General features: G+C 48.2%; 1 protein-coding gene across 1 annotated transcript in view; it reads left to right on the top strand.

The window, feature by feature from the left end:
- CYFIP2 (cytoplasmic FMR1 interacting protein 2) overlaps positions 1-20216 on the top strand; it is a 131509-nt gene that overhangs the window by 20452 nt on the left and 90841 nt on the right. Inside the window, exons 4-11 of the mRNA XM_060144126.1 lie at positions 4678-4755; positions 6516-6617; positions 8794-8975; positions 10819-10915; positions 12214-12342; positions 14875-14979; positions 17111-17202; positions 19019-19136. Coding sequence (XP_060000109.1) covers positions 4678-4755; positions 6516-6617; positions 8794-8975; positions 10819-10915; positions 12214-12342; positions 14875-14979; positions 17111-17202; positions 19019-19136 — 903 coding nt within the window. The remainder of the gene's footprint in view (positions 1-4677; positions 4756-6515; positions 6618-8793; positions 8976-10818; positions 10916-12213; positions 12343-14874; positions 14980-17110; positions 17203-19018; positions 19137-20216) is intronic.

Consider the following 20216-nt stretch of genomic DNA (forward strand, 5'->3'; position numbering starts at 1 on the left):
GGTTTTGAGTAGAGGCTTGTATACTGTACATACACACACACATTATAACCACATATTTTATATATATATATATACACACACACACACACACACACACATATATATAATATATGGTTATTATATATACATAATATATATGTAATATATATATATATATACCATATATAAATGGTACTTTAAACTATATGTTTTTCTTATACGTGGTATCATTGGAACCTTATAATAGCCCTGTGACTTGCAAAGAGATCATTATTCCCATTTTAGGGATGAGAAAACTGAGACCTAGAGAAGTTAATAAGCAGGTTGCTCATGATCCCACAATCAGTAAATCACAGGGTTGAACCTAGAATCCAGGACTTAAGATTCCCAGCCCTGATCTCTTCCCACTGACCTCTGCTGTCCCACACAATTAGAGTTTTATCTGTCAGGGATGAGATGGAGAGCATCTGGCTGGTGGAGGCAGCATGAGGAAAGGCACAGAGGCAAAAGGCACAGAGACTGCCTGGGTTTGGACTGTGAAGTACATATAGGGAAATTCTTGGTGGTATTTATCAAAAATTAGATAAGGGGCAGTGCATAGAGGCTGTCTTCGTTTGATAGAGCTGCCATAACAAAATACCACAGACTGGGTGGCTTAAATAACAAATTTATTTTCTCCCAGTTCTGGAGACAGAAGTCCAATATCAAGGTGGCAGCAGGGTTGCTTTCTCCTGAGGCCACTCCGTGGCTCACAGACGGCCGCCTTCTGGCGACGTCCTCACATGGTCTTTCGTCTGTGCAGGCACGTGTAAGGTGTCTCTCTGTGTGTCCAAATTCTGTCAGATTGGATGAGGGTCCTTAATGGCCTCCTGTTAACTTAATCATCTCTTTAAAGGCCCTGTCTCCAAATATAGTCACATTCTGAGGTCCTGAGGTTAGGACTTCAACATATGAATTTCGCGGGGGGACACAAGTCAGCCCATAATAGAGGGCTTTACTTCATTTAATCAAAAATCAGTAGCAATGGGAATTTTTCATTGATGGGAGAAATGTGAACAGAAATACACGTGAGGAATAAGTTTCATTTGTCAGTTTTGGGCAGAACAAGTGGTAAGGAGGCATGAGTGAGGCGATAGCTAAAGTTATCTACACTGGAGGCGTCAAGGGCCGGATGAGGGCAATGGTGTGAGGGATGGCTAAGGGGACATGGATACGAGAGGCGCTGGAGGTTGACTCCACCTGGCTTCACAGTGTGCTGGGTGCTGGGGCCCATGGGAGTGACAACGATGCTGACTGAGGTTTCCTGGAAATACCAGGTCAGGGACACCAATAGGGAAGTCAGAGGAAGGGCCGGTTTGGAGGCAGATTGTATTCGTTTTCTGTGGCTGCTGGAACAGAAGATTATCACAGATTCGGTGACCTAAAACAACACAAAGTTATCTGCTTACCGTGTTTTGGGTCAGAAGCCTGGCATGGGATCTTACAGGGTTAAAATCAAGGTGTGGGCAGGCCTGCATTCGTTTCTGAAGGCTCTAGAGGAGAATCTGTTGCCTTGTTTTTCCAGCTTCTAGAGGCTGCCCGCATTCCTTGACTCAGCCCCCTTGCATCCAGCAGTCACACCACTCCAATCTCTGCTTCCATCCTCACGACTCCTGGTCTGACTCTCTCACCTCCCTCTCACTTATTAGGACCCTTGCCATTACACTGGGTCCACCAGATACCCCAGGATGACCTCCCCATCTCAAGGCTGCTCACTTAATAACATCTGCAAAGTCCCTTTTGCTGTGTAAGGTATTGTTTTCACAGGTTCTGGGGATTAGGATGCAGACATCTTTCTGGGGCCACTGTTCTACCAACACAGGGATAGTGTTGATTTGGTTTTAGGCAGGGTCTCAAATAGGGTGTACCGATGATGTTCGTGGATAATGCCAAAACTTCACTTCCTCAACAATTTCCTCCTTGTACCTTGCTAAATCTTTCTGTAGAGTAGTTTTATCAGCAGCAAGAGGCTTCAGTAGATGTTCATCTTCTTGTATTTCTCCTGCCCACTTTGGGGCAAGGTGAATTTCTCAAAAGGCAGGATAGCCAGAGAAAAGAGGAGTAATTGACCACTGTGTAATTGACCACCTATGAGGAACAGTCAAGGGTTCTTTGCTGGGGGGTGAGATGGGGGCTGAGTGTCCAAATAAGTGCTGAGAGGTACAGTCTGTCACTATCTGAAATTTGATCTGAACTCACATTGGGTTTAAATCCTGGACTTACAGAATCTTATCAAGGTAAAGGACTTGAGAGATCCTTAGTCCTATAGCTGTCAACCTAGGCTGCACGTTGGAATCACCTGGAGAGCATTAATAAACACTTATGCCTGGGCCTCTCCCCCAGAGATAATGATTTCGTTCCAGTGGAGCCCAGCCTGGGCATCAGGCATTTTCAAAGTTGACCAGGTGACTAACGTGCAGCCAGGACTCAGAACCAGTGATTTAGGCCAACTCTTTGCCTCTAAATGAGAAAACCATGACATTGTGCAGGTAAAAGTTGGGTCCAAGCAGAGCCAGGACCAGACCTCAAGTTTCCTGAAGCTCCATCCAACACACCATCCTGACCTCTACATTCCAGGCATGATTATACAACAAATCTGACTGATGGTCAGCTGAACTGTCCACAAGGCAGAGTCCACATCATTCTTGTTCACTGGCCTGTTTTCAGCACGTAGCACCAAGCCAGGGACCCGTGAGCGCTCAGTGAAAGGTTCACTGGATGAGTGAATGGGAATATACCTGCCAGTGGGCAGTTTAGTGCTGATAAGTAGACACATGTTCCCTATGCATTACTGTCACTTCCCTTTTCTGACACGTGTTCTGAAGCAACGGCAGCAGGAGACCCACAGGCTTGATTCTTGGTTCTCTGTGGTCTCAAGCACAACATGTTACTGATTTAAAGAGTTCTGTAAATTAAGAATTGAAAGTGTGACTCGTCAGTGACATTTGCTGTTGAAAACAAAACTTTAAAAAGTAATAAGCTCCAAATTAAATCTGATCTTGTGCTAGGAAGACATTATGAAATAGATACGATGTGTGGGATAAAAGATAAATCAGTAAAGGTTCATTTTTGTATCTATACAAACATTCACAAAAGAGATGGTCTAGTAATACTCTTTTTATTGTATTTTTTGAGACGTCCTTCATATAATAAAAGTCACCACTTAAAGTGTACAATTCAGTGTTTTAATAGTAGATTCACAGTGTTATACAATTATCACTACTATCTAATTTCCATCACCACAAAAAGAAACCCCCAAACCTTTAGCAGTCCCTCCCAATTCTGCTCTCCCCCAACCGCTAATCTACTTTCTGTTTCTATGGATTTGTCTACTCTGAACAGTTCATCTAAATGGATCATATAATAGGTGGCCTTTTGTGTCTGGTTTCTTTCACTTAGCATAATGTTTTCAAAGTTTGTCCATGTTGTAGCATGGATCAGTACTTCATTCCTTTTTACAGAAGAGTACTATTCCATTGCATGGCTATACCACATTTTATTTATCCATTCACCCGTTGGGTTGTTTCTGTTTTTTTGACTATTAGAATAATGTTGCCGTGAACAAGTGTGGAAGTTTCTGTGAGCACATATGCTTTCATTTCTCTTGGATACATACCTCAGAGCAGAATTGCTGGGTTATATGGTAACTGTGTGTTTAACTTTTTGAGGAGCTGCCAGACTGTCTTTTCCCTAGTAATACTCTTAACTCCCTTTACAGATTACCTAGTGTGTATGTATGTTTGTACTGTATTTAATTCTCATAAAATTCTCTGAGGTTGTTATTTACAACATTATTATTAAACAGATGACTAAATGGAGAATTTTAGGTTAAGTGACTTCCTGAAGGCCAAAGGGCTAAGTGATGAAGCTGGGATTTCAGCCCAGATATTTGGACACTGAGATTAGGGCTCTTTCCAGTGAAGCACTTACTAGGTGAGGTGAGTCATCAGATTTGTTTTTCGTGCTGTTGTTAGTTTTGCCATCTGCTCTGTATTATTTTTAAAAATCTTAATCTTAACCGTCTTCCTGCTTATGAAATAGTAAAGTGGGCTCTTATAAAAGAGCAGACACTGTAGTACCGTGCGATGTGAAAAGCGAAAGCCCCTGTTTATCCATCCCCACAGAGAGCTTGCTATTCATAGTTGTGGTATGTATTCCACCAAAATATTTTTCCATACACAATAATATACTTTCATAATTATTACTCTGTGTTTTTTAACCTATCTGCTGTACAAACTGTTTTGCTTATTTTCTTGCTAACTGTTTATCTGGGACAGCTTTTGCTGTTGGAGCTAGTGGATCTGCCCCTCCTTTCTGAGGTAGCCATCTGTCTTTGAAAAGTGTGTCCTGCTTGTAGAGCCCTTGAGTGTCTGATGGGGATAATTTAGGCCATTGCTTCTCAAACTTATTGTGCACCTGGGAGTGTGAGTCCCCTGGGAATTTTATTGAAATGCAGATTCAGATTCCATAGGCCCAGGGAGGGGCCTGAGACTCTGCATTTCTAATAAGCCCCACCCCCACCCCCACCCCACCGGGTGATGCTGACACTGCTGGTCCATAGACCACACTGTGAGTTGCGACGACTGGGAGTGGGGGGCTGTTGAAAAGTCTTGTGGCGCCGGAGCAGTTTCTCCCTGCTGAGCATGTTGTGCTTTTCAGAATGAAATGCTGGAGGAAGGGCACGAGTACGCGGTCATGCTATACACCTGGCGCAGCTGTTCCCGGGCCATCCCCCAGGTGAGACAGTCCTGCCCCTTCAGGGGGTGCCTCCACCCTGCACCCCACCCCCGTCCAGATTACTGACCTTCTCCAGGGCCTCTTACCCAAGGGGGTGCGCTGAAAACATTCGGAGAGCATCCCGTAAAACTGACACCAGCTTTTAAAAATTGCTCAGTATTATTTTCCTTTGAAAGCAGTATATGCTAACTGTACAGCACCCAAACCGCTGCAGAAAGGTAGAAAGTAAAAAGCAAGACATCCTCACCCCTCCCTCCACCACCCAAATCCCCCACCTCCCACCAAAGCATAGTCACTGTGGACGCTTTGCTGCATAGTCATCTGGCTCTCTTTCCTCAAACATCATGAATATTTCTGTGATTATTATTTTGTAAATTATTGTCATTTACAAAAGTGTGTAGTTTCCTATTTATACGGTTCTGCCGCTTGAATTTTTTACACTGTATTCTTTTTTTTTTTTTTTTTTTTTTTTTTGCGGTACGCGGGCCTCTCACTGTTGTGGCCTCTTCCGTTGCGGAGCACAGGCTCCGGACGCGCAGGCTCGGCGGCCATGGCTCATGGGCCCAGCCGGTCCGCAGCACGTGGGATCTTCCCGGACCGGGGCACGAACCTGCGTCCCCTGCATCGGCAGGTGGACTCTCAACCACTGTGCCACCAGGGAAGCCCTACACAGTATTGTTTATCACTGACATTTTTCATGTTGACACACACAGATATTATTTTTACCATTATCATAGTTATCATATTATTCTTAGGTCCCACTGTAACCAAATCAACAGGCCACAGGTGTGTAAACAGAAACCATTCCTCTACCTTGCTCCCAATCCTAACCCCAAGAGCTCACTACTTATTAACAGCTTGGTTTTCGCACCCTTTCAGATTCTCTATACCTGTATTATATATGGATACACAAACACACACACTGTTTTGTGTTTTGTTGAATAAAAATGGGATTAAATTACCCTTCCTGTCCTGCAGCTGTTTCCAGCCATCAGTTTATGGTAGCAATCTTCCCACCTCAGGTCAGAGATGTATCTCATTGCCCCTAACAGTTTCATGATGATAGTGTATGAATGCATCATACTTCATCCATTTAATCATCGACTTCTGGATGTTTAGCTAGGCGCTTCCATTTTAAGAATTTCTATACAACAGTGTGAAGAATGTCCTTGTGTTCACTACCCTTTGCTCACTGTCCAGTTTCAGTGACCTGTTAGCAGCCTTGGGTGTGCAGGCTGTGAACACATCTGCCACGGGATTCTGATGTGCTGAAAACCACTGGGCAGAGAAAACGGGCTTCTTAATGGGCCCAAGTATGGCCAGGGGACTTTGTCCCAAGTGCATCCAGAGCCATGGACAGAACGCTTTTCTCTGCTTAGGATCAGGCAGCGGCCCCCACATAGGAGTAGGGGGTACTGGGGTAGGAGTGGGGCAAAGGCGGCAGGAGGGAGACTGTGCGGCTCAACGTAGTCGTGTGTACAGCTCATGGGCGGGGCACAGAACAGACTGAAGGGGAGGAGGGTTCTGTTCTGGGGACCAGCTGGTTTCTTTCTTGCAGCCAGTGTCTGGGGAGCAGTTCTGCCCCCATCAGAATGTCAGACAGGGCTACCCCAGCCTCCTCTCACTAGGTAACCATACCACTGATCATCCTAAATGAGGTGCATTCAACAGTGAAAACGGGCCCTGTTAATAAGACAGCAGGTGTGAACCAGGACCACCTGGGCAAACCAGGGTGTGCGAAACCCCCTGTCTCCCCACAGGTGAAATGCAACGAGCAGCCCAACCGAGTGGAGATCTATGAGAAGACAGTGGAGGTGCTGGAGCCGGAGGTCACTAAGCTCATGAAGTTCATGTACTTTCAGGTGAGGGGTCAGGGTGGGTCTGGACCAGGACACCTGAGTAGGTCCCCACGCTTCTAGACACTGGTACTGGATTTCTGTGCCATGTTATTTATTCATTCGGCAAACACTTTGTAGTGCCCCTGACCCACCCTGGGGTGAGCAAGACAGACAAGCCTCTCCCTCCATATAATTCACATTCTAGTGGACAGACGAATGGGTTCTGGGTGGGAGGAGAGACTGACAATTAACAATACACAACAGAACAAGTGCTGTGAATAAAATACAATTAAAGAACCTCTGGCATGGAGGGTATCTTCGACATGGATGCAGCTTTAGGGATGGCCTCCACGGAGGTGGTGTTTGAACTGAGATCTGTATGATGTGAAAGAGGCTGGCAGGTGATGATCCAGGGGCAGAGGGTTTCAGGCAGAAGGAACTGCAAAGGCAAAGGCCCTGAAGCCTCAAGGAGCGTGACATGTTTAAGAAATGGAACGAAGCCAGGGAGGCTGCATAGTGAGCAGGGTAGGCAGGGACCTACTCATACAGGGCACTGCAGGCCAGGGGAAGAACACCTGGATTTTCTTCAAGCACCACGGGAAGCCGCTGGAGATTTCCGGTGACGTGATCTGATCGAGGTGTTCTGGCTGCTCTGTGGTTGATGGATGGGAAGTGGGGGGCAGCACAGGTGTCAGGGGCAGGAGGGCAGAAGGGTGGCAGCAGGGAGACCCGTTGGGAAGCCAAGAAGAATGAGCATTTAAGGGAGGAAAAGAGAAAAGACAGCCAAAGCCTCCTCTGAATGAAAGGTAAGAGGGCAAGCTGGTTATTATGCTTATTTGGAAGCCATTCAGGAATGCAGGCTGATGGCTTTAAGACCACCCTCTGCCCTGGTGGGAGTCCTGCCACACACTCTGTGCCCTCCACGTGTATTTATGAGCCTCATAAGTAGGCCTGCGAGCACTGGCCCAGGGTCTGCCCTGTGCCCTGCTCTGTGCTGGCCTTCTGGGGGAGGGAGATGGGAACATCTGGGGAAGGTGGAGAGAGAGCCTCGAAGGCAGAGAAGCCCAGGGTTCTGTCGCATTCTGACTGTGTTCTGTTAGTTATTTCAGACCTCTGACAACTTCCGTTTTCTTACCTTGGAAAGAATGCCTATTTCACAGGTTTTCTCTAGGGATAAATAAGGTCTGCTTGTAAAGTGCCCTGTTTGTAGAGCCCTCATTACAGAGCAGGTTTAACAAAGGGCAGCTGCTGTTATTAGCATCATGCACCTGCTCTCGAGGAACCTAAAATCTCTTCGGGAAGGCAGGTTCAAGAGAGAACAGCTACCCCAAAACTAAGTATGTGCTAAACTGAGGGCCTCCTGACAGGAGGTATTTAGAGAAGGGAGGAGCTGAGACAATCTAGAGCTGTGCTGTCCAGTAGCCCCATACGGCTATCTACATGAATTAAAGTTAAATAAAATTTAAAATGCAGATCCTCCATTGCACTCGCCTTTTCAAGTATTCAGTATCCACATATGATGAGTGGCTGTTGTATTGGACAGAGCAGGTATGGAACATGTCCATCATCCCAGAAAGCTGTGTTAGACTCTGGAAGGAGAAAGCGTGGCTTGATCTGGTCTTTGAAGGCCTCCCTTTCTCCTTTCCTTGCTTTGTTTTTCTCCATAGCACCTATCACATTCTAATAGAGAGAATTTGTTTCTTTTGTTTTCTGTCAGCCATCACTAGAATATAAGCTCCTTCTGGTAGAGACTTTTTCTTCCGTTTTGTTCCCTGCTTTACACCAGGGCCGAGAGTGGTGCCTGGCACGTGGAAGATGCTCAGTAAACACCCGTTTGTTGGATGAATGAACCTCTTTCTCTGAGCATCCTTCTCACTCTCCATCTCTGCCCCCTTATTGTCTGGTGCCTGCACGGTCCTAGGTCTTGGGATACACACATGAACAAGACAGTGTTTTTCTAGCAAGGGCGTGGTGAATGAATTCATTGGTTTGACTCACTTGGGGGCAGGTTCTGGGCTTCCCTCTAGAAATCAGCTTAGTATTTCAGCACACCTCTGAGAAAGACCTCTGGGCAGATTTGCCTTTCTCTAAATGTCCAGGCTCTGACTAGGGCCCCAGGGGAGGCTCGACCTCACCAGAGAGTGCAGTGAGGCACCCCACCAGGCCGCCGCATCCTGACCTGCTGCCCCTCTGCGTGCAGCGCAAGGCCATCGAACGCTTCTGCAGTGAGGTGAAACGGCTGTGCCACGCTGAGCGGAGGAAAGACTTTGTCTCCGAGGCCTACCTCCTGACCCTGGGCAAGTTCATCAACATGTTCGCAGTCTTGGACGAGCTGAAGAACATGAAGTGCAGCGTCAAGAACGATCACTCTGCCTACAAGAGGTCAGGGCCCCTCCCCCTCCCCCATCTTCCTGGGCCGCTGGCCAGTGGCCAGTGGGAGGAAGAGGACAGAGCCCTTCTAAGAGTCTTCTTCTCGGAACCAAGCTAGCCAGTCCACAGACACAGTGGGGTTGGGGGCCTGCCTCTGTTTCTGCAGGTTAAGGAATAAGGTGCAGAGCTGAGTTTTGGAGAACTGGGTCTTGGCAGGGTTTTCTGTCTCAAGGTGGAATCAAATCCTCATTTGCCCCACCTGTGGAGCAGCAGCATTTTCTGTGTCCCATGCAGTCTGAGATTATATTGTGATTAATATAATCATCAAATGGTCACAGGAGTCATTCTCTGCAAGAATCAGAAAGCTAGTTCAAACTGCTTATGTAGAAGAGGAAACTGCGTTGGCTCCCAGAACAGAAAAGTCCTGGTCAGCTTGATCCAGGTACTTAGGTAATATTGTTGGTCTGGTTCCCTCTACCTCTCAGCTCAGCTTTCCTCAGTATCAGCTTCATTCTCAGGCAGGCTCATGCCCTGCGTGGCCTCCAGCAGCTGTAAGCGTCCCACCAGCCAATGTAGCGACCCCAGCTCCTAAGGACGGAAAGAATGCTCCTCCTTGCAAATACTTTTGCAGAAGCCCCAAGGAGGATTGTCATTGCTCCAGCTTGGGTCATGTGCTGATCCCTCCATCAGACGCTGTACTATGTATGTGTGTGTTGGGGCGGTGCTGATGGGAGGGGTGCTCGTCCTTGGGGTCAGTTGGAGGTCAGTGTCAGCTCACAAGAAAGAAGGACTGAGGGAGGTGGAGGGGTCCGTCCTCTCCAGAAATTTGGATACAGCCACGCAAAAGTGGGGGAGGGCAGGTGAAAGCAGCCAATATACTTTGTGTTGGTTGAGGCTCAGATATGCTCCAACCTGTCTGTACACATCTCTTGGGAAGGATTTTCTGTGTCACTGCTGAGGAGGGCCCCCCTCCGCAGCCACATCCTCCCAGGGCTCCATGGTAACTGGAGAAAACAGACAACATACCTCACTGTTTTATCCTCCTGAGTGAATTGAAACCTGGGAGTACCCAGAAGACAGAGCCCCATTCAGAAATGGCAATTTTACAAAGATTCCATAGGCAGCTAGCTCATGGTACAGTATCTTCCCCACAAATTCTCCCCAGATATGGCCAACTACTTCCATCATGGTCACAGCCGACATGCTCTGTGGACCGGCTAGGGTCACGAGCAAGACAGGTGTCTTGTCTGTGTTCCATGGTCCATCGTGACACAGGCTGCATCACCTCCACCTCCAGGTCAGGCTAGAGAAGTCCCAGTGCTGTGGTTTTCTCCCTTTAAGTCCCGCTGTGTTCCCCACACCCATCATCCCTTCACCTGTAATCCCGTCAGGTTAAATAGACTTTGGTTTTCCATACAACGTTTAGAAACATTGAGGTTTTCCTACAAATAACATAATACGCAATGAAAACAAAACATCCTGCTGCCTGCGATTCTTCTCCGTGACTTACCGTGCAGTTTCACTGGAGGTCACTGTGAGGCACAGGGATGCCCGTTTCGCTCTGTCCTACCACAAGCTGGTTGACGGGATGCTAGCTGCCCTTAAACTTTCCTGGTCCTTGAGCTTCAGTGCGTTCTTGCCTCCTAATTTCAGATACCCTTATTACAAGGGTGCAGACACCTCCTAATGAAATGACTCCAGAACACGCTCTCCTTTGATGTTAGAGTCACTTGTGATGTTCAGAGCCCCTTAACCTCAGGGACAGTGTATCCGGGTTAGCTGAGAAATGGGGCCCATGAGGCCCGGCTGAGGCTGGCTGTGCTTGAGCGTCTCTCTCTGCAACACCCCGTCCCAGGGCGGCGCAGTTCCTGAGGAAGATGGCGGACCCCCAGTCTATCCAGGAGTCACAGAACCTGTCCATGTTCCTGGCCAACCACAACAGGATCACCCAGGTGATGGCAAACCCATGTTAGTCCTGGCCTGGCATCCCGTGACGCAGGCCAGGGCCTGGAGGTTGGGGCGGGGGGCCCACGAGCAGAGGAGCTCTGTCCAGATCATCCGTCCCCTTTGCCCTCCTCAGGCTTTAAGCTGCAGACTTAAGTCTCCCCTCCCAACCACAGATGGCCCTTTCACCCTCTCCGGAGTTTGTTCTCTGAAAACCTTCTAGCCAGTGTTCTGCCTCTGCATCGGTGTAGATTGAGAGCTTGGGTTCTGGAGTTAGACCGCCTTGTTTTCTCATCCTAGACGCTCCACTGACCCACTGTGAGGCCTCGGGCAAGGTCTAAGCCTCAGTTTCCTCGACTGTAAAATGGGGCTGTTGTTTTGCCACTCATAGGACAGTGGTGAGAAATAAATTAGATACTACATAAAAAGCCCTTAACGTGTAGAGCCTGATAGACAGCAAGGACATAAAAAGGTGTAGTCATAGTTGCTGCCGCCGCTTTGCCAGGGTATTCCCATGCAGCTGTGGCTCTCACGCTCTGCCTGACTTAAAATAACCTGTCTTGTGCATCGTCAATTCAACCTAAACAGGCACCAGCAGGAATGTCAGCAGGACCCAGGCCTGAACTTGAGAGGGGCCTTCAATCTTCAAAGGGTTTCCGGGCTAAAATCTTTCTCAGGGCTTCACTGGGCCTTCCCTGCTCTGTGTTACCTGCAGAAGGCTCCTCAGTGTTGAGGCTTCAGGTTTTTTCCCGGGGACCCAGCCCCACGCCTGAGCCCCATGCACACCCTGCCGTGGGTCAGTGTGTCCCTTTGGAGACAAGGGGCCTGGGGTGGAGACCTCAGGCCTTCTTGTACAGGAAATGTCTTTGTACTGCTGTGTTCTGCCAGGAGGGAGACACCTGCTGGCCCAGCTCTCCTCCACTGGGCTTGGTCTTCCCACCATCATCTGAGAAGACGTCTTGGGCTCAGTCCACACTGTCAAAACTAAGCTGAGATTACCACGGGCCTAGCTGAACTGCTTTCAGCTCAGCACTTTAAAGCACAATAAAGCACGTTCTAACCATCAGAACTGCCGGGAAATACAACGGAAGGCCCCAAGGGGAGCAGGTCCCTGCCATGGGGGATGTGCAGGAGCTCTGACCAACCACTGTGGGCACGTTGAGGAGAGGCTGCAGGCTCCCCTCCACCTGGGGCAGTCAGTGAGGCCGGGCACTGTCCTAGGGCCCAGCGGTGGCCCATCCTGGGTGGTGTGTGTGTGAGGGTGCAGGACAGTGGCTAACCGGGTGGGGGGGGCACTGCTGTTTAGTGTCTCCACCAGCAACTGGAAGTGATCCCAGGCTATGAGGAGCTGCTGGCCGACATTGTCAACATCTGCGTGGATTACTACGAGAACAAGATGTATCTGACCCCCAGTGAGAAGCACATGCTCCTCAAGGTACAGCTCCCTCGTCACACACCCCAGGGCCTGGGCTTGCCCTGTCACCTCCTTCTTATTTAAAATCATTTGTTTTTAATATTTCTTTCTTCTTACTTAAGCATTGATACAGATCTTACTGCATATAGTGTTTTGTAACCTGTTATTTGCCTTGAATATGTCATATACACCTTTCCAGACATCATTAAGGCTCTTTCTACAATGTGATTTCTTTTCTTTTCTTTTCTTTTTTTTTTTCTTTCCGTACGGGGGCCTCTCACTGCTGTGGCCTCTCCCGTTGCGGAGCACAGGCTCCGGACGTGCAGACTCAGCGGCCATGGCTCATGGGCCCAGCCGCTCCGCGGCATGTGGGATCTTCCCGGACCAGGGCACGAACCTGCGTCCCCTGCATCGGCAGGCGGACTCTCAACCACTGCGCCACCAGGGAAGCCAGTACAATGTGATTTTTTAATGGCTGCCAAGTATTCCATTGTATGGGGACATTGTTATTTAACAGATCCCCTGTGGTTGGATATTTGTTTGCTAAACTGCATTGAAACTCTGTAGAACACCTTCGTGTCCATACTCTTGTTAAGCCAGACATCCTGGAGGAAAAAACTGCCAACTCAAGGGGAAGGCAGAATCTTCAAACTTTTGCTGTATTTTGCCAAATGGGTCACATTTGTTTCATCAGTTTACAAGTTTCATTTTTTAATTGCCAAGTAATTTTTATTGTAGAAAATCTGGACTATACAGAAAAGCATTAAAAAATTGAATCTCTTACAATCTTTCCATCCAGAGATAACACTTTTAGCATTTTGATGTATATCTTTCTCATTTTTTCTGTGCTGATATATTTTCATATGTATGTAATTTACATATGCAATTTACATAAATTTTGTGCACGTGTAATTTTTATCCCACTTCATTAAATGCATTTGGAAGATTATGCAGCCCTTAAATAATGTTATATGGATGAGCTTTAATTTCTTTAGCCATTATTCTATCGTTAGCTGCTTAGATTATTTCTAATTTCCCTCTGACAACAATAGCCTGGAAATGAATAATCTTCTCCATATTCATATGCATCACCCCTTTTGATTCGTTCTTCCCCAGAACCTCCCCTTTCAAAATTCCGATGCTGGTTTGACTTTTTTTTCCTCTCCATGTCGCCTCCTGCTATTTCAAGAATCCCAGCCCTGTTGGTGTTCCCTTCTTAACATTTCCATAACATCTCAAAGAAGCTTGCAGGACAGTGTGGCTTTATGTCTTGTTCACTCTGGCTTGCTCTGCACAGTCAGAAATCCAGAGAAGTCACCCAGAGCTCAGCAGTCTCTCTCACCCCCAGTGCTATGCCTGGGCAATTACCATAGCTCTGCCCAGAATTGCTGCTTCCACTAAGTAGGTTGCTAAACCCCAGTCCACCAAGCATCCTTAGATGCTGCCATCAGATTCTCAGGCCCTTCTTTTCTCTTGCCTGCTTTTAATCCTCCCACGTCTCAGCTTCCCAACCTTCTTCCCTCTCAATTCTCTGCCTCCTCAACCTGGACTCCTGCACTGCTCGTCTCTGCAGTTTGTTAGTGAACTCAGATGCCACCAGGGAGCGCCTTCTACCTTAAATGGAAAAGTCTGGTGCACACCCTGCGGAACTGCAAAATGCAAACGCCCATCCTCTAGTCCACTCCCTTAGGTGTCAGACGCGACTTATCCCCAGTCACATAGCAACTGTGTGCTGAGGGAAGCTGCTTTCAACCTAGCTATTCAGGCCTCCTCAGGCTTGCTGTACATTTGACAAAAAGAGCAAAAGAAGCCAGCATTCAGGAAAGTATTGTATGGACTGGAATATCAAGAATCAGCCTGTCGACCTGCTTTTAGGGCACTGTCAGGCAAAAATGTGGTCTTTTTGTTAATGAAGTCACCAGTGAGATTCCTTGGGAATCTTTGTTGTAGTTTCCTTGGAGAAAGGGGTGAATAGTTTCACATCCGTTTACCATCTAGTGAGTATTCGTCAAGTGCCTGCGATGTGCTGGGGCCCAGGGATGCAGCAACAGCACCACTCAGTCCTTCCTCTCAAGAAGGATCTAAGTGCCTACATGTTGTTGTCAGATCCCGGTTCAGATCCTGTCTCTGCAGCTTACTAGCTGTGTGACCTTGGCAAGCTGTCTAACCTCTCTGTGTCTCCAATTCCTCGTCCGTAGAATAAGGTTATTGTGTAGAACTTGACTCATAAGATTGTTGTGAGAATGAAGGATGACGCCTGCTAAATCCCAAAGCACAGACTCTGGCCATGGGGGAGGACTCAAGAAGTGGCCGCCGTGATAATATATGAAAGGGTCCTCTGCATTTCTTCACAGAAATCAAATTTCTGGTTGAAAGTAGACCTATGGGTCTCTTCCCCCCCAACCTTTTTTTTTTTTGAAGACACATGGGTTTTTGTCACACAGTGTGTCACTACAGGGGATGTGAACACAGACACAGATCTGCTTTTTTTGGTTTTTTGAAACTTTTCCAGTGGATGTGACTGGCTTCTGGCTCTGCCTCTTCTCACTCTAGGTCATGGGTTTTGGTCTCTACCTGATGGATGGAAATGTCAGTAACATTTACAAACTGGATGCCAAGAAGAGGATCAACCTCAGCAAAATCGATAAGTTCTTTAAGGTCAGCACCTGGGGCTGGGGTTGGGCAGGGGGCCAAGGGGTGGTCTCTCTGGGGAAAGGAATGAAATGAACCAGCAAGTAGTGGGGCTTGTGGACTGAACTGTAGCTTTAAAGACCCCAAGAGGAGGCGAATAGAGTGTTAGGGCCTCCAGCTGCCCTGGGTGGAGGAAGCTACACTATAGAAGGCATGTGCCTGAGTCTCAGGATTCAGCTGGGATTCGGCCGGGAGGCCTTGTGATTCTTTCCGCATACTGCTGTTTCCCTTTTCTGAAATCCCTTGCCCTCTAAAGAAAGAGGTGCGTCCCAGAAGACAGAGCCCGCCTTAATTTTCAGTATATATCAGAGCCCACAGAAGCAGGATGAATAAAGACTGGATTTTACATTGATTCACATTCGCAAACGCACAGCCTCTCCTGGCCCACCAGAGGCCCCTCACTCCCCGTGCCTCTGGGCAGAATGCCTCATCAGCGTCCAGCCCACACTCAGTCCATCCCAGTGCCTCAGAGATTTGATCTTCTGCCCCAAATCTTTAACAATAAAACCTTGTGGTTTGCCTTTGAGGTTTTCGCAAAGGGGTTTTCTCCTTTGGAAGTGAATTCCATGATGTCGGTGTATTCTAGCATCAGGCATTTCAGGCCTGGAGTGGAGCCTCTGAGGTCAGACACGGGAAAACCAGGCTTCAGTTAAAAGTGGAATCCCTCAAAGGTGTGGCCAAGCCTGCGTCCCACCGACTCTTGGAGGTTAAGAGGGAAATAAGTCACCAAAAGGCATCCTGTGGCTGGGCTTGGCTTCTTTTTGAAGCTGAAACTTTTACTTTTCTCTGGAACTGCCCGTAGTGAAAACAGAGCTCATCTTGGGAGAACTGGCCAAATCTGCCTCTGCCTTAAATCCGCATGAATGAGATGGGGGTGGAGTGGAAGACCACAATCTCGCCTCACAAAGACCTGGGTTTTAGTCTCGCTCTGCCATTTCATAGCTGGGTGACTTTGGGAAAGTCACAGAACTTCTCTGAAACTGAGTTCCCTGGCTCGAAAAACAGTAATGCTAAGGGTACCTACTTTATAGGGTTCCCTTGAGGATTCAGTGGGATCACATAGGTCAGTCAAAGCCCTGGGTTATAATCCCAGCTCTTTAGCTTCTAGGAGTGATTGAAAACAGTCACTTCAGCTGTCAAAGCTTCAGTTTATCCATCTGTTAAATGGGAATGATACTAGTACTGACCTCACCCAGTTATTCTGTGGATTGAAATACTGTTTTCTGATTTGCTTAATAGACTATTTTTTAGAGCAGTTTTAGGTTCACAGCAAAATTGAGCAGAATGAACAGGGATTTCCCGTATACCCCCTGCCTCCACTCATACACAACCTCCCCCATTGTCCAAACTCCCTAGCAGAGGGGTACATTTGTTATAGTCCATGAACCTACATTGTTGGCACATCACTATCACCCAAAGTCCGTGGTTTGCAGTAGGGGTAACTCTTGGCATTGTGCATTCTGTAAGTTTTGACAAATGTATAAAGATCTATATCCACCATTATGGTATCATACAGAATAGTTTCACTGCCCTAGAAACCCTCTGGTTTTGAAGGGCTTGGCACAGCGCCTAGTGCCTAAGAAGCAGACAGAAAATACCAGCCTCCTCGCCATTACTCCTGGTCTTCGGATGGGAATCGTCTGCCATTTGGTGTTAGGTGTTAAAGGTTTCAATCACTTCACGTTGTGGAGTTTCTCAAGAAGGTCATGCCCAGCCAGTGGCATCTGGGCACCCACTCGCAGAGCTCAAAGCAGCGAGGATCCTCGAATCCAAGGAAAATTAGAGCAGAAAAGACCCTGCCATGGGAGGCAGACCATCTGGTCCTCATTCTTCATCTGTTCTGCCTGCTGGGTAACCTTAGACAAGTCACTTTGCCTCTCTGGGCTCAGTTGCTGGAACATAGGGATGGTTGGAGGCACGGGAGGACCTCTACTCTGGCTGGGGCTCTTTGTGGTTCCAGGGTCACATAGTAGCATCTTTGGAAGCAGAAACTGGGGGTCATCCCAGAGGCACACACGGAGGCCTGTCTCCCCCGGCGGAAGGCAGCCACCTGGCCCCTCCCTCCGTGTCTCACGCACTGTATTTGCTTCCTTTGCAGCAGCTGCAGGTGGTGCCCCTTTTCGGCGACATGCAGATAGAGCTGGCCAGATACATTAAGACCAGTGCTCACTATGAAGAGAACAAGTCCAAGTGAGTGCCTGCCGTAATGTCTCTCGGCTCCCCCGAGGATGCCCAGCCCGGGCAGGGGGCCGAGGGGCCACTTCAGCCCCTCCCCCCTCCCCAGAGCCCTGGGCAGGTGGATTCTGTCCAATCACTGGCGCCTGGCCGAGGGGAGCAGTGGATGGTGCTCTGAGCCCTTTTGCACCTGCCCTTTGCTGCCAGGGTTCAAAAGTGCTCAGAGCACAGCCCCGCCCCTCCTCTGTTCCCGTGGTGGCCCACACCGCCTGCAGGGGAACGGCAGGAGTCCTCCTTCCCCTGCGAAGGGGGAGGAGTGACCGGCCCTCAGTGGTCAGGCAGAGCGAGATGGCCTTGTTCTTCATCACACTGGTTCTCTCTTCAGGTTTTGTGTCCATGCAGTAAGTATGCCGTGGAGGGTATTGTTCCAACGGTTCCAACTGTGAAGCGGGTTGACGACCTCTCCTTATGTTGTTTTATAAACCACCACTCTAGGTGATCTGAGCTAAGATCTGGGGTGTCAGCGCCTCATGGAAGTTGGGGGACATTCGGCTACAGTCTTGGCCACCCCTTTGATCTCTGACCTTGTTAAGGAGGTTTCTGCCTGCATTTCCATACAGAGTGGGGCCGACCATCCTTTAGTCAAGGGTGAGGGTATTAGGGCCTTAAAAGTATGTAAATGGAGTGTCCTTGAACTCCACCAGCTTTGAGCCACAGCAGGTGAGTCTTGCCAGGGAAAGCCGGTTTAAGTCTTTTCATAACCCGGTGGCTGCTGGTGTATGAGGAGGTCTTTCAGGAAAAGCATGGAGTCCCGAATGCTGAACTCATTTCTTCACTTTTCCCTGCGTGAATTCTCGGCCACCTGAGGTTGGTTGGGAGTGGTGATGTGACCAGGATGGTGGTCAGAGGTTCAAGTGATGGTGTCCCCATCCCTACACAAGGACCTCAAAAGGAAAGTCATGCCAAAGTACAGGCATGAGGAAGTCTGTCACCATTCTGAGTATTCTCTGGAGCGCCCTTTCAGAGCTCCTTTTGAAATAGTAAATTCTCTCTACAACGCATATCTGCTTTGTTTGGTGTCCATGCTAATCTGTCCACTGGGTCACCCGGCACCGGATGGCAGAGGACAGTGAACAGGGTTGTCTTGTTTTCTCTTGGGGAAGGAGAGTGAAGATTCTTATTCATTCATTTCCTCCCCAATTTAGGATGTTCTCCCAAAGATCTCTTTCAAAAAAGTTGAGGAAAGAGTTGAGAAAGAAGAGAGGAAGGGGGAGAAGATGAGAAAGAGAGACTTTCAGAATGGCTGTGGTTTTCCTCTCCATAGAGAGCTTCCGTGTTGCCAGCTCGCTGTTGGAAAAAGAGACACAATCCCTTTAGTTTTCCCCAGTCCCGCCCATAGGCCCCCTCCAACGACAGCTTCAACCACAGGACGTAGTGCTGCCGGGGTCAGTAGATAGGTTTGGGAGGTTGCCCACCTTGCTTTTTCTTTGCTTGGATTCCAGTCCTTTGCAGCCCTAGAGAGGCTGCAAGTCCCTCCCCGCTCACGTGACTGGTAAGTACTGTGGACACCCGTTATCTGGAAAAGCCTGCGATTGGGTCTTAGGGGAGGCCAGCCCCAAGCAGGAGGAGAAAAGGCTGTTCCGTTCAGCCTGCAGTCCCCACAGCGGGATTTAGCAGGCACTCTTGCTGGTAGCTGGGACACCTCTTGGTCCACCCAGGGGAGCCGGCCACGTTGGCCAAGCACCAGGAGCAGCTAGTGAATGGAAGGAGCCTGCCCCACCCAGGTGCCTAAGGCCAGGACCCACTCTGACCCCCCTGATTTTCTACCCAGGTGGACGTGCACCCAGAGCAGCATCAGCCCCCAGTACAATATCTGCGAGCAGATGGTTCAGATCCGGGATGACCACATCCGCTTTATCTCCGAACTCGCTCGCTACAGCAACAGTGAGGTGAGTTCGCTCTGGCTGCTGGGATGGAGGCCCGTGTGGGCCCAGGGTGGGGAGGGGTGAGGACCGGCCAGAAGAGAGGTGAAATCATGGAGAGCGGAGGAGTAAGGGAATACACACTGGTGGCATGGATTTTAGAGCCAGATGGAACTGGGTGTGATTCTGGTTCTGCTGCTGACCTTCACAAGTTATTCAATGTCCCTGAGCCTCAGTTTCCTCATCTGCAAAATGGAGCTAATAGTATCTGGAAAGGTTCATTGAGAGGATTAAACAATATGATGCATGGAAAATGCATTGTGCCTAGCAACTAGGAACAGCCCAGTAATCGTTAGTCTGTGCATGATCTAAACCAGCTCCACCCTGGATGGCAAGAGAAACAAAGTTCTGAACAATCATGGTGATAACACCATCTAAATATTTTTAAACTACAATTATAAATAATCATTGTAATAGGCCAGAAAATACAGTTAGCAGCAAAATAAGGTCATAAAAATCTCCTGTGATGATCCCACTAATTACATTTTTACTGGCACTGGATTTTTCTTTTCTTCCTTTTTTTTTTTGTAGGGAAGCATGATCGGTGCACAAACCTTAGGAAAAATACAGATAGGCAGAAGGAGGGAAAATCAGTCATGTAAAATCCTTCCACCCAGAACCAACTATGATTAACATTTGGATGTATATATCCTTCTGGATCTCTTTCTGTATAAATCCTTCTAATGAATATATATGTTGGTTTAATAAATATAGGTCTCCAAATTTGAATTCCCTTATTACCTGGAGCTCCTGGAAGACTCTGCACTACCACGCATGTGCCCACTGGCTCCACCATGTGGCCGATGGCCATAGTTACGCTTTCCAAAACCCAAACTAGGGAAATGTCTTTGATCCAAGGGCATCGTATTTGAAATGAGAACAGCCAGATAAATGCAGGTGGTGTGGTCATTAGATGAGTGGCCCACATTCTCAAGAGGGCTTCTGGTGGACATGGACCAGGGTCAAGCCCAAACCTTTGACTTTCTTAACTGTATGTGACAATGAACTGAATATAAGCTATGGGAATAATTTAAGTGCTGGGGACCC

The sequence above is a fragment of the Lagenorhynchus albirostris genome, chromosome 3 (assembly GCF_949774975.1).
Source record: "Lagenorhynchus albirostris chromosome 3, mLagAlb1.1, whole genome shotgun sequence".
In the NCBI taxonomy this organism is placed as follows: domain Eukaryota; kingdom Metazoa; phylum Chordata; class Mammalia; order Artiodactyla; family Delphinidae; genus Lagenorhynchus; species Lagenorhynchus albirostris.